At 42.3% G+C, this 12,268-nt stretch overlaps 3 protein-coding genes across 7 annotated transcripts in view; 1 reads left to right on the top strand and 2 right to left on the bottom strand.

Annotated features, from left to right (window-relative positions):
- LOC131877290 (coronin-7-like) overlaps positions 1 to 258 on the bottom strand; it is an 11,913-nt gene extending 11,655 nt beyond the window's left edge. Inside the window, exon 1 of one of the 4 annotated variants that reach the window (XM_059222899.1) lies at positions 15 to 258. The gene's annotated coding sequence lies outside the window, so the exon portion shown is untranslated. Of the gene's footprint in view, positions 1 to 11 lie in introns of all 4 variants that reach the window. The other 3 variants (XM_059222898.1, XM_059222897.1, XM_059222896.1) reach the window with 3 other exon arrangements.
- Positions 259 to 5,776: 5,518 nt separating this feature from the next.
- Positions 5,777 to 9,586, top strand: LOC131877545 (glycogen [starch] synthase-like). Of its 2 annotated transcripts, XM_059223247.1 has the most exons (6): positions 5,778 to 6,156; positions 6,555 to 7,098; positions 7,540 to 7,809; positions 7,877 to 8,643; positions 8,711 to 8,921; positions 8,986 to 9,586. In XM_059223247.1, exons 2-6 carry the CDS (start codon positions 6,590 to 6,592, stop codon positions 9,335 to 9,337), a joined length of 2,109 nt encoding a protein of 702 aa, XP_059079230.1. In that variant the 5' UTR covers positions 5,778 to 6,156; positions 6,555 to 6,589; the 3' UTR covers positions 9,338 to 9,586. The 2 variants fall into 2 exon arrangements, with proteins under 2 accessions (XP_059079231.1, XP_059079230.1); XM_059223248.1 differs by having other exon boundaries at positions 5,777 to 7,098.
- LOC131877546 (uncharacterized) lies at positions 9,538 to 11,706 on the bottom strand. Its single transcript, XM_059223249.1, has 4 exons — positions 11,404 to 11,706; positions 11,105 to 11,327; positions 10,872 to 11,024; positions 9,538 to 10,663 (listed from the first exon to the last, which is right to left on the bottom strand). The coding sequence occupies exons 1-4, from the start codon at positions 11,576 to 11,578 to the stop codon at positions 9,733 to 9,735; spliced, it is 1,482 nt and encodes a 493-aa protein (XP_059079232.1). The 5' UTR covers positions 11,579 to 11,706; the 3' UTR covers positions 9,538 to 9,732.
- Positions 11,707 to 12,268: the final 562 nt, after the last annotated feature.

Genomic DNA, 12,268 nt, shown 5'->3' with positions numbered 1-12,268 from the left:
ATGAATCAACCCGGAGGAGGACGGTCCACTGTCACTGGTTCCCACGGGTCACGCCCACGAATCCCACCCGGAGCCGTTTTGTTGTGGTTGCTGTTGCTACCAAAGCCGAATCTCGGGGACACTCGAGCGGGTGCACTGCCTCAGGAGGAGGGTGTTTTCTTTCTCAAGTCGCCACGCTCGCCACCTCTCCACCACCTCCTCCTTCTGCTTCCTTCTGCTCCCTTCTCTGGCTTCTGGCTTTTGGTCCTTAGTCTCGTATGATCTGTGTCGTCTGTCCTCCTCCTCCTCCTGTTCTTCTCTTTGCGCGTCCGCCCTCGCCTTAGCGCCGGTGATGGGCTGGCTGCTCGGTCGGTGCTGGGACAACTCGGAACGGCTGAGTCACTCTCAAGGCATCGGGCCATCATGATGGGCGGGCGAGCATCGGGCGCAACACGCCGAACCGAGCCTTTGTCTTGCCAGTTCGCTCATGAGGAAAAGGCCCGTGCAGTGCTAGGTAGCTCAAGGGAAGAGAGGCGAGGGCCGCGGGCCGGCGGTTGGATGAAAGGGGCGAGTGAGTCATGCAAAGACTCGAACCGGTATTTGGTTATCGCTTCGATGTAAGCAATGCAGTATGTTGCAAGATGACAAAAAGTGACGTCACGCACGGCTGTCAGGCTTGGACGTAACGCTCGAATATTGGCGAGAAATGAGGAGGCCCACCAGGTTTCTGCTTACTAGGCCCCGTGATAATAGCATTGTCACTTACTTCATCTGAAATGTGGGTGAAAACAGTTAGCATATGACTACGATAATCGCCAACCAAGAGTAACAACAGTATATGGCCTTTTCCGGATGCGAGGTGTAGCTGGTTAAGATTACTCACCAACTGGATTTTACTCATTTGAATAAGTTTTTATTTGCTGATGTTTTCATCGCTATTAAATACCTATGGAATGGAGTAATGAATTTGAGCATGACGACTAGCTCAGCATTATTGAGCCACCCTGAATCTGGGCCAAAACAAACTGCAGCGGGAACTTGGCGTAGGATCCACAGTAGGATCCCCGTCTTTGAAGTCCATTGCTCTCTTTGCTCATAGCTGGTATTGATATTTTACTAGCATTTTACGATTCATCAAGCTGATAAAAGCTTACTCTTGAACTCTCACAGTCAAAGGCAAAATCTTTTGCAATGGTATCGTTAAAAATGACTCAGTCGATATGGCAGTCTGAGGTTCGGAGAGTTGAAGCTTTACATTGCGTGGAATAAAAATGTGTTCTGTCCCTGTCCATGGATGCCCTGTCTTAGCGCCAGGGATGATCATTCTTTAAAGACTATTTTTACCACCTGGCAGAATATGGCATAAAATCGTGCAAAAAAGGTGACAGAAAATGACAAAAATGTCATACCTTTAATTCTTTTCAAATATTCTATTTTTATTTTATTCAATTACGTTTTCAGGTCAACTTCTGTACTATAGCTGACTGAAGCCTTGACTTGCTGGGAAAGGGATTTTGCATTGATATGCAAAATTATAATCAAGAAATGTTATTCGAGTCTGATGGAATTGAATTTAGCCGCAACAATCGATAATGAACACTCATCAAATGACTTTTGATACTAATCAGAATTGTATGTCGGACAAATTGATAATCATTCCGATTTGAGTGACTAGCTGAGCATTCGTAATGGATACTATTCAAAGGAAACGGATAATGCTTTTGATGGGGCTTTTCTTGGGAATTTTCACGGGCTTTTCTAACCACTACAAGGAATATAATCCCCAGTACTATTGAAGTGAAAGATTATAATTCGTCTATTTATAACCTTTCAGATTTTATATAGTATTTGATCTACCAACGAGTTCGAGTTGGCAGACTGAGCTAGTCCTTGAATGTAAGGTTGATCTGGAATGCTATCTAAAAAATTGTCCAAGTCTGACTTGAAAGATGCAACCGGATCAACAAGGCCTACGTATTCCCTACGAATACTAACGGGAAGCAAATTAAACAATGAAGGAGCCAGAGAAAGAAGAGAAGTGGACTTCATTGTTCGAACCAGCCTGGATTTTCAAGGACTTGAAGGTGCTCTCAAAACGCACATTAAGCCTCTACGGTCACCAGAATTGACTCTAAATCTTGGGTTGGGACAAAGCGCATGGATGCTTTTGAATGTTAGAAATTGAGCTAGCTAGGAGGGCAAGTTGGTGTGACAGAGAGAGTTGGAGAACTGTTTGCTAGTCATGGGTGGAAAGACTACGAACATCCAAGAGGTGAATCAGGATATGGTTCACCATGGAATCCTCGGAATCGTTGGCGACCGTGTGTCGAAGGAAATGTGAATTCTGGTGTTGAAAAGAACTGGAAGCGGCCCTCGAAGCAAGGATCATCAAGTGAGGGTGTGTGTTGGAAATGGAATCTGCACTTGATGAAAAGGTTGAGTAGAGTTTTAGAAAGATTGTTCCGTCGCCTGTAACTGTCTAATGTGCTCTCTGCTCTTGGTTGGTGTACATTGAACAACTATAAATGGCCGAATTTCTCGAATAAAGTCACAGTAGATATACACTCGTCTTCGCCTTGACTTGAATTACAATATTGAAAACGTGTGGTATCAGATGCCTTTCGTACCTTCTCTGAATACTGTATAGTCCCAACCCTTCAAGCCATTCCCAATACCTAAGCATTCTCATACCTTTGATGTTCCTCGTAAAACATCTTTGGGCCTGCTTGACCTTTTCCAAACCTGCTAAACTCATTGGAGCAAAAATTGACCAGGCATATTTAAGATGTGACTGGACAATTGACTTATACAAAGTGATACTCTCTCTAGACTTAAATGTGCGATAAATCCAACCACATGTTTGAAAGGCTCATCAAACTTTCCATTTATTTGGAGGACTACACATGGCGTCAACCAAAATGTCATTGAGCGGTATTTCATTCCTTTCAAGGATTGTATATTACTTTTAGCAACCCAAGAGAAGATTTGGTCTAGGACCTCTACCAGACAACCGGAATTCTGACCATTGATACAACATACAAATTTTGTATCATTAGCATAAGAGGAAATACTGACTTTGGTCTCAAGTGGAGCAATGAAGATGATGAAAAGGAGAGAACCCAAAATGGAGCCCTGAGGAACACCCGACTTGACGTCATGTATGCCACTAAGGGATCCCTCGACCTTAACCACTTGCTTCTTACCAGAAATGAAACTTCTCAACCAATTGACCAATTATTGGTTAGCAGGAAATCTTCCTGTGGCTAGAGTATGTTGCACAACATTTCTCCAATCTCCACCTTTTCATCTATCACTAAAGGTAGAGATTTCTGACAGGAAAGCTTGAGATTTTTTAATCCTGATTTGCCCTCATGACTTTTCTATTTGTGTCATTGTTGCAAACCCTAAGACTATATATGTATGTGCACACCTACAACAATCACTAATCATCACCAGGAAAAGATCGAATTTTAAACGTTGAAAAGTTAAATAATGCATACTTCAGAAAAAAGTTCAAATGCTTTATGAAAATACTCTGTAAGTATTCTAACATATTGTTTAAAATGATGCTAAGTATTTGGAAAATACTTTAAAAAATTGGATTGAATGCTATCAAAGATTATCATTTTTGGAGCAACAGTTTCAAATGTTAGTGAAAAACAACCAAAGTCAACAAATAATGGGGTAAATTGTTCAGAAAAGAGCATAATTAGTAGAACAAGGTGCCCTAAATCATTATACTTTGACCAAAAAAGTATTTTATACGTAAAGCAACTTTTAAGAACTCTTTAGATACTTTAAAGAACCTATATTTACTATGACTTTTAGATATCCTTGAACTCCCAAGTGCCAAATTTCGAAAGGCGATAAGGCAAGTTAGTCCTATAACATTATACTAATTAAAACATGAAGTAGTTCAAACTTTGGAAATAAATTATTTTTTATTATGCATTTCCATTGGGGTGACAAACATCTTACCAAATAGATATAACCAGAAGCCTGTTTTTTAAAACTTGTACCTCGGAGCTAGGGGCTTGAACGTTAACCTGTATGAGAATACACTCGTCAAGGTGGTTTGTGGTTGCTTATTCTAGGTAACGTCCAAGTATTAACTTAGAGGTACAACCTTAAAAAAACCTCCCCTAAGTCGGATTATAGGAAGTGGAAAAGAATGCTGAGCAAATAAGCATAGCTGGTAGACTAAGCACTCCACATTTGTTCATGGAATTAAGATCAAGATAGAAGTACAGAATTGTGCTTAGATAAGGCAAATTCCCCAGGTTAAAATGGTCAAAATAATGTTGACTCCTCGTGGTAATCAAATGCAGCAAATTTTGAGCAATCATTTCAAGTTTCAAGCCAGCGAGCACTTTTTCTGAAATTGCGTCCATCTGGCGGTTAGGGGGGATCTTCTAAGCTCCCCCAAACTCTATCCTGTCGTGAAAGAAAGTGTAAAATGTGATGTCTAAATTTTGCTTCCAAGTAATGTAGAAATATAAGGGAACATCGTTAAAACCTTTGAGAAGTTCCCAGGTGGCCTTGCTTCAAGACGACGGCCTTTAAAGATCAATAGTAGCAAAAAAAATATTTCTGTCTCAGTAATAGTGGCGTACATTCTAGAGGTTTCCCAAGTGGACTGCATGATAGTTGTGGTTCCTTCATTTAAGGTTTTCCTCAACAGTTGCAGGTCTGGAGATATTTGGATCCAGAAAAGAAACCTTGACCTACAAAAAACTCCAAACGATTCAAAATAAATGAGTAAATATATGAAAATGTGAATTATATCTTGGCAATCTAACTTTTGCAATTCTATGATTTCTTGCTTATTCCTTCATTTAGACCATCTCTCCCGCAGAATGATTGTGTTTGTTGGTAAAATACATAGCAAAAGGCCAATCGCAAGTTTTTTTCACGAGCTTTAGAGTTAGTTGCCTGTGTAAGAGTGATGTGAATTCCCACACAATGATGCTTTTGAATTTGCGAACCAATTATTTAATTTTTTCCTCGTTTTTAATTTCAAGATGCTTCAAAATTTGACCCGAATATTGAAATTGTAGTTATGAGTCTGGTTTGAAATTTAAGTTTTCGTTAATTAAAAGCTACGATGATATTTGTGATCCCAAAGAACAATAAATCAAGCTCGTAAGTACGTAATGACTATAATCAAGCAATTTTCGTTGCGTTAAACTACAAAAAATATTTGAATTTGCACCTATTACGACGGCATATTTTCACGTTTTCGTGACCCAAAAACATATTATTTTAACAGTTTTGTGGCCCCTCATTACGACACATTGATAGATGCTCAAAGAGATGCCAAACGAGAGGCCATAAATAAGAAAACGTCAAAAGTAATATCATTCTAACGAAGATCGCATTTTTAAGTACAAAACCTCCTTGATCAAAGAACCACGTACAGTGATAGCTTCCTTGCACGAAACCTAGCCAATTGTCCACCAGTGCTAGTTTTTAACTAAAAAATGAGCTTCACTAACATTGACCAAAAGACGTTACGCCTAACAGGTAAAGCAACTCTACAGGAAACAAGGAACTGCAATCACTTGTAATCAGTATCCAATTTTCGCGAATGTTTTAGTATGTATGGTATGTACTCATGGTGCCAATTGCGGTAGAGTTTTCTTGAATAAAATGTACAGTCCAAACACGATCTGAATTCTGGAGGCGAGCACTTGAAGGGTCTCGATTCTCCAAGTGCCTGTTGCATGGATTCCGGTTTTTCCGGTTGTGAACTTGTCGGTGGCATTTCGTTCGTCTTTGGTGTCGAGTGACTCAAGAGTCTGATGTTGGGTGCTCTTGAGCCTTGGTCCGTTGACCGTAGTACACATAGCTGCTTCAACAACTACTACAACTTCAACCACTACTACTACTACTACTACTACCATCACTTCGCCATCATTCATGGTGGGCAAAGATTGAGTTAGTTTTTCTTCGAATGACGCATGGAGCCTCTAAATGGCGGCTTGTTGTTGACCTGATTTGCTCTCCAATTCCACGCTGGATCGAACGTGTCGTCCTTTAAGGTTGAATATCATTGGTCATACGGAATAGCAACGATTGTGTGCGTGAACGTGTATTTCGTCGTCCTTTTTGTCTTCCCATTGGAAACGACCTTGTCCAAGTTCAATTTCCTCTTGGGACGGACCCGTTCCGCAATTTGTAAGTAACGAAGACCCGCCGGTGGCGTTCCCTTTCATGTGGGTGCGTTTGCCTATGGCTTTCCTTTTCCTGGCTTCCCTCTTGCCATCCTTTCCTGGCTTGGAACAAGTTGAGCCTTGTGCCTGTCTGTACATAGCTAACGACGGACGTCGACAGTACGTACCACCGAGTATACACGTCGCCTGACTTTGCTGACTTCCCAAGCGCATAGTACATCATCTTCCTCCATGATCAATACAGTCTAGTGCAGCTTCATGTGGGACGCTAGTACTCGAGTTCTTGGATCCTGACCAAAACAGAGTCACACGGAAACTGTCTACCCGTTCTATCACAAGTTCATTCTCTCCATTACTGTCGAGTCAACTCGTAGGTGTGATTGTCGTTAATCTATTCTTTAGCGTGAGTCTCGGGTTCGAATCCCTCTCCTACCGCCATGGAACGTAAGAGGTCATCTTCCATGACACGGCAGTCGTCCAAGCGGTTCTATCGCTCCGACAGTCAAGGTGATTTAGCCAAGTTTTGGGACCATGGCGAGCATTTTGCCATGCAAAACCGATGGGTGTTTGAATGTGCGTGGGAGGTGGCGAATAAAGTGGGCGGGATCTACACGGTCATTCGATCTAAAACCGGCGTGTCTGTTAATGAGCTCGGAGATCAGTATGTGCTGTTGGGACCTTACTTCGAGTTTAAGGCCAAGCAAGAAGTGGAGGAGGAGGATTTCCCTTACCATCATCCCTTGGGTCAAGCCGTGGAAAGGGCTCGACAAAAGGGCTACCGCATCCATTGCGGACGATGGCTCGTGGAGGGTAATCCACAAATCATTCTATTCGATGTGGGATCCGCCGGAGCCAAGATGAATGAGTTCAAGCACGAGCTTTATGAAAAAGCCGGCATCGGTATTCCTCATGAAGACGTCGAGGCCAACGACGTTTGTATTTTCGGGTATGTATCGCAAGGCTCATTATTAAGAATTAATTTTAGCCTCATTCTGGGTCCATGTCACATCGTTTTTGGATCTAAAACGTTTCCTTGCTTATTTGCAAAGTTCATCCATCCTCGATTTTATTATGTAACATTACTTCGGGCCAGTCGTAGACGAGTTCAGGGATTCTCGTGACGAGTTTTCCAGCTTGGCCCAGGTACAAACGAGGAAATTGAATTCCAGTCTTACTTAGCTCTTTTAAGCACATTCAGACAACCGGCACATCATGTGCAACTGATGCACACAGGGTCATGTACGTTTCCTCATGGCCGTACATTTACTCGTATGATGGATGACATTTTGAGGGGAAGTATTAGCTTTAATATGCTTCAAATGCTTGACGAAACGGCAATTACTTGAGTTCGTAGAGGAAATAGAAAATGCTGATTTTTTCCCCTTAGCTTAATGGTGGCCGAATTCTTAGGGGATTTCCGATTCCTAGCCGAAAATTACTCTGACAGCCCGCCTAGGATCGTGGGGCACTTCCACGAATGGATGGCAGGGGTTGGCTTAATCATGTCCCGGATTTGGAAGATCGACATTGCCACTGTGTTCACGACTCACGCCACGTTATTGGGTCGATTTTTGTGCGCCGGAGCACTTGATTTCTACAACAAGCTGGATCAATTCAATTGTGACGAGGAAGCGGGAAAACGAGGATTTTATCATAGGTAGGATATTGGTATTTAGTATGAAAGAAAGTGAGGTGCTCGAATCAAACATTTTGATCACTTTTAGATATTGCATTGAACGTGCCGCTGCTCATTTGTGTCATTGTTTCACTACCGTGTCTGATATTACCGGGAAAGAGGCGGAACATCTCATTAAAAGAAAGCCGGACATGATCACCCCCAATGGGTTGAACGTGCAACGTGATCTCCACGAGTTTCAAAACCTTCATGCCGAGTCCAAGGAGAAAATCAATCAATTCGTTCGAGGACACTTTTACGGCCATTTTGATTTCGACCTGGACAAAACGCTATATTTTTTCATTGCTGGGCGTTACGAATTCGGAAACAAAGGCGCTGACATTTTTATCGAGTCCTTGGCTCGTCTAAATCATCTGCTTAAAGAGGCCAAGTCCGACAAGACTGTGGTAGCTTTCCTCATCTTCCCAACCAAGACGAATAGCTTCAATGTCGAATCTCTAAGAGGACACGCTGTCACCAAGGGTCTCAAGGATACCATTGATGAAATCCAGAAAGTTGTGGGCAATCGACTTTATGAGACATGTCTTAGAGGAATGGTGCCCGATGGGAATGACCTTTTGTCCAAGAATGATATCGTGAAGCTCAAGCGCTGTATCTTTGCTCAAGCTCACACTAATCTGCCACCCATCACCACACACAATATCGTCGATGATGCCATGGATCCCGTCATGAATGCATTCCGCCGCTGCCAGCTCTTCAATAACAGAACGGATCGGGTGAAAGTGGTATTTCATCCCGAGTTCCTCACCTCAACCAATCCTTTGTTCAACCTAGATTATCAGGAATTTGTTCGAGGTGGGTAAACATGTGTTTGAATATTGGTGCCGGAGCAATAGCTTAACCAATTCTTGTATACTCCCAGGTTGTCATATGGGAGTCTTCCCCAGCTACTACGAACCTTGGGGCTACACACCCGCTGAGTGCACGATTATGGGTATTCCATCGATTACAACCAATCTCTCAGGTTTTGGTTGCTTCATGCAAGAGCAAATTGTCGATCCTCAATCATATGGAATTTACATTGTGGACCGCATGCACATTGGGGTGGAGGAATCCGTGTCCCAATTGGCAAAGTAAGAACAATTCTCAGGTCTATGTTGCCGTTTCCGAGTTTTAATGAATTTCACTTCGTCATAGATGCATGATGGATTTCGTGGGCTTGAATAGGCGTCAACGCATCATCATGAGGAATCGAACTGAGCGACTCTCCGATATGCTAGATTGGAAGTCCTTGGGTATCTACTACCGACGTGCCCGCATGCGTGCTCTGCAAAATGTGTTCCCTGATGTGAGTGAGAACGAAGAGGCTCCTCGACTTCCCTCTCGGTTGAACTATCCTCGACCCATCTCTGAGCCACCCTCCTTGGCTCCGTCCCGTGCCAATTCTCCGAACTCATCCGCTCCCGGATCGGATTCCGAGGCTTCCCATGATTCTGAAGAGGAAGAGGCCGAGCTTCAGACCGCTTTGTCACAGTTGCAAGCCTCCTAAGGAGATTTTCCAAGTTAGGTTTTACCTGGGCAAGCGAAAATTAAAAAGACTCTGCAATTTCTAATACTTCCATGTGCAACACTGAAGATGAAGGATAGAGTCGAAACCTAAACTACATTGGAAGTTGTAGGTCCGATTTAGAAGAGATATAACATTCGAATCCCCAAAATATCAATCACAGGATGAAATGCCACAATACATATGGAATTATTCTTGCATTTTAGTGCACATAAAATGAATCAAAAGGCATTGCTAATACGTTGTTATCTTCGAGAAGAAATGACTTCTTTCTGAATGAGTGTTCGCCGCCTTTTCCTCAAATTCTTGACTCGCATCCTTTGCTCGGATAACGAAATACGGCAGGCAAGGAAAATGATCTTCAATGCCGAGGGACATCATTGCTTTTGAGGTGTCCTTGAGCTACAAATAGACTTTTTCGTGCACAACGTGTGGGGAACAATGCCATTTTTGATCAATGCTAGGAAGTCCCATTCGGGGGCGTAATGGTCTTCTGTTTTAACAGTCCAAAAGAAATACCCGGAGGCAGCTTCTTGAACTTCCATTTGTGCAATAAGAAAATCTTGTAGGAACTGACGATGGGAATCGGAGTAGTTTCTCAGATTTCCATCATACATTTTACACGTCTCATTCGAAGCCAATTTCGGGTTGTAGGGTTTCGAGTATCCGTAAAGATATTTTTGGCAGTCCGTACTGGCCAGGCTCCATTCGCCAACAATGGTTGGCAAGGTTTGAATCTTAACGTACGAAGCGAACTCGCAGGCTTCTTCAATATTGGTCTCGAAGACCTTCGGCACTTGGAGAGCTTCATTGTTGAGTTTCTTATTCCAGAAGTGGTAATTATGCAAATCCAGCACAACACCTTGATAACCTTTCTTTTCCGACATGAGGTTGACAAAATCGCTAGGGTTCCGAAAGCCTTGTTGAATAATCACTTTTACATCGTTGCCCAATCGTTGTCGAATAATCTCATAGGCTTGGGGATGAAAGTAATCCACTAGAACCTTCCAGACGTATTCATAACCCACCCATCCAGCCAAGGGCTCATTCAAGATGGCAATCCCGTAGAGCGTTCCATCGCTCAAGATGTCGTCTCGGATCCAACCAAAGACCATGTCGATCATGAGCTCGTGGACCCTTAAGGTTCGATTGACGTTCGTCAAGTTCAATTCTGGGGTGATCCACCCAATGTCTCCCATTTTCCCAGAATTGTCAAATCCATTCTGAGAGCCAGGTGCTCCATGCAAATCTAACACGATCTTCAAGCCAATTTCCTTACACCACTCGACAAGCCGTCTCAAAAAGAACCTGAAAATTGAAGCCAAACTGTTTTCAGTCTCGCTCTTTTTGGGCTGATTGGTTTTGCCAAAATATGATTGATCCTAAAGCCTCCTCAAATTCGTCAGACAAATTGGAAGCTTTTTTGAATCACAAGTGTATTGTGCATCACACAATACAATCCATAATCAATGGAGCGAGACACAAACATCAACTAAATCCTGAAATGTGCACTTACTTGGATTTCAGAACAACTTCTCCGTTTGTCAATGGAAAAGGTTCACCCGGGACCACATCAAACATCCAGTAGCCCACAGGAATTCGTAGATGTGAGATTCCTACTGAATAGAGCAGCTCGAGATCGGTTCTCTGGATAAAAGTGCTCCAATGTCTGAAATGAAAATATCCTAGTTCGCACGGGAACCTTTCGAGTGTTTGATATGCAGCCGGTAGAATTTGACCCTGCTTGACCTTTCTAGTATTTCATGGACATAATCAGGTGGTAGAAAACTGTGCAAGGTCCACTCGTCCACCACAGTTTGGTTGGCTTTCGCATTTGCTTCCTCAAATATGTGCGGGGTTATCCAGGGCTCCAATAATAACCACCCTCCCAAATTCACCCCTCGGACGATATTGTCATTGCATTGGGGGTTTCTTACAGGTATGACATGAGGTAAACGAGTGAGACAAAAGCCTATAAGATAGGAACAAAGTGTTGCGTAAAATAGGCCTCAATTTTGGAGCCCTCGACAAGTTCGTCCCAAACTTACTGTACGTCAATACAAATATTGCGATGGATGAAACACTAAAAACAGCCTTCCCTAACCTAGTCAGGAACAGCGTATTCATAAAGACACTAAAGACTGCACGAAGCGAAATAAAAATAAAAAGGCACAGCACTGGAATGAGTGATCCAACTTGGTATTGTACTAAGTTTTTTTTCATTTACAGGAGGTGTTAACGAACGCCATTCAAGCTTTTTGTTGACAGTATAACTTTTCCTGCCGATTCTCAGGCTTACTCGGTGCGGTTTTTTTATGATTTCGGCTCAGCCCTTGGTTTACTGTATTGCTAACTTACTTTGGAAACAAGTGTCAGTGACAAATTTAATCTGGTGTTAAAAGCAGCTGAAAATCACAAGTGGGCATTTTGATAGAAAGTTCCAAACTGAAGGATAAACACCCTGTGCAACACATGATTAACTCTATTGACTTTTTCTGGTTATTTGGTGTGATATTTTCAACGCAATGACATGACAATGGATTGATTTTTCATTTACTCAACGGTGTCCAAGGACTTTTCCAAATCCTACTCGATGAAAAAGAATCATTCTCTCAATGCGTTTGAATGGACATTTCTAAAATTCGTTATCACAATACTCGTCAAGAAGGAGTCTGAAATATGATCAAATTTCAACAATAGCTTCATTAGAGTAAAATATCAAATAGAGCTTTTGTTCAAACCACAATTTTTTCTATCGTTCGAAAGATCCCATTCTCTTGAAGCAATATTTTCTAAAAGAAGATCAGTCGTGTCCGTTAGAATAGATCTAGTCTAATCTAATCCACGCCACTCATCTCAGCGTAGTAGGACATCATTCTAACAAAACTTTGATTTACGCCCATCTTCTTCCTT

The sequence above is a fragment of the Tigriopus californicus genome, chromosome 3, assembly GCF_007210705.1.
Source record: "Tigriopus californicus strain San Diego chromosome 3, Tcal_SD_v2.1, whole genome shotgun sequence".
NCBI lineage: Eukaryota > Metazoa > Arthropoda > Copepoda > Harpacticoida > Harpacticidae > Tigriopus > Tigriopus californicus.
The sequence above is the reverse complement of the archived record's forward strand: the minus strand, read 5'-3'. Positions and strand labels throughout refer to the sequence as shown.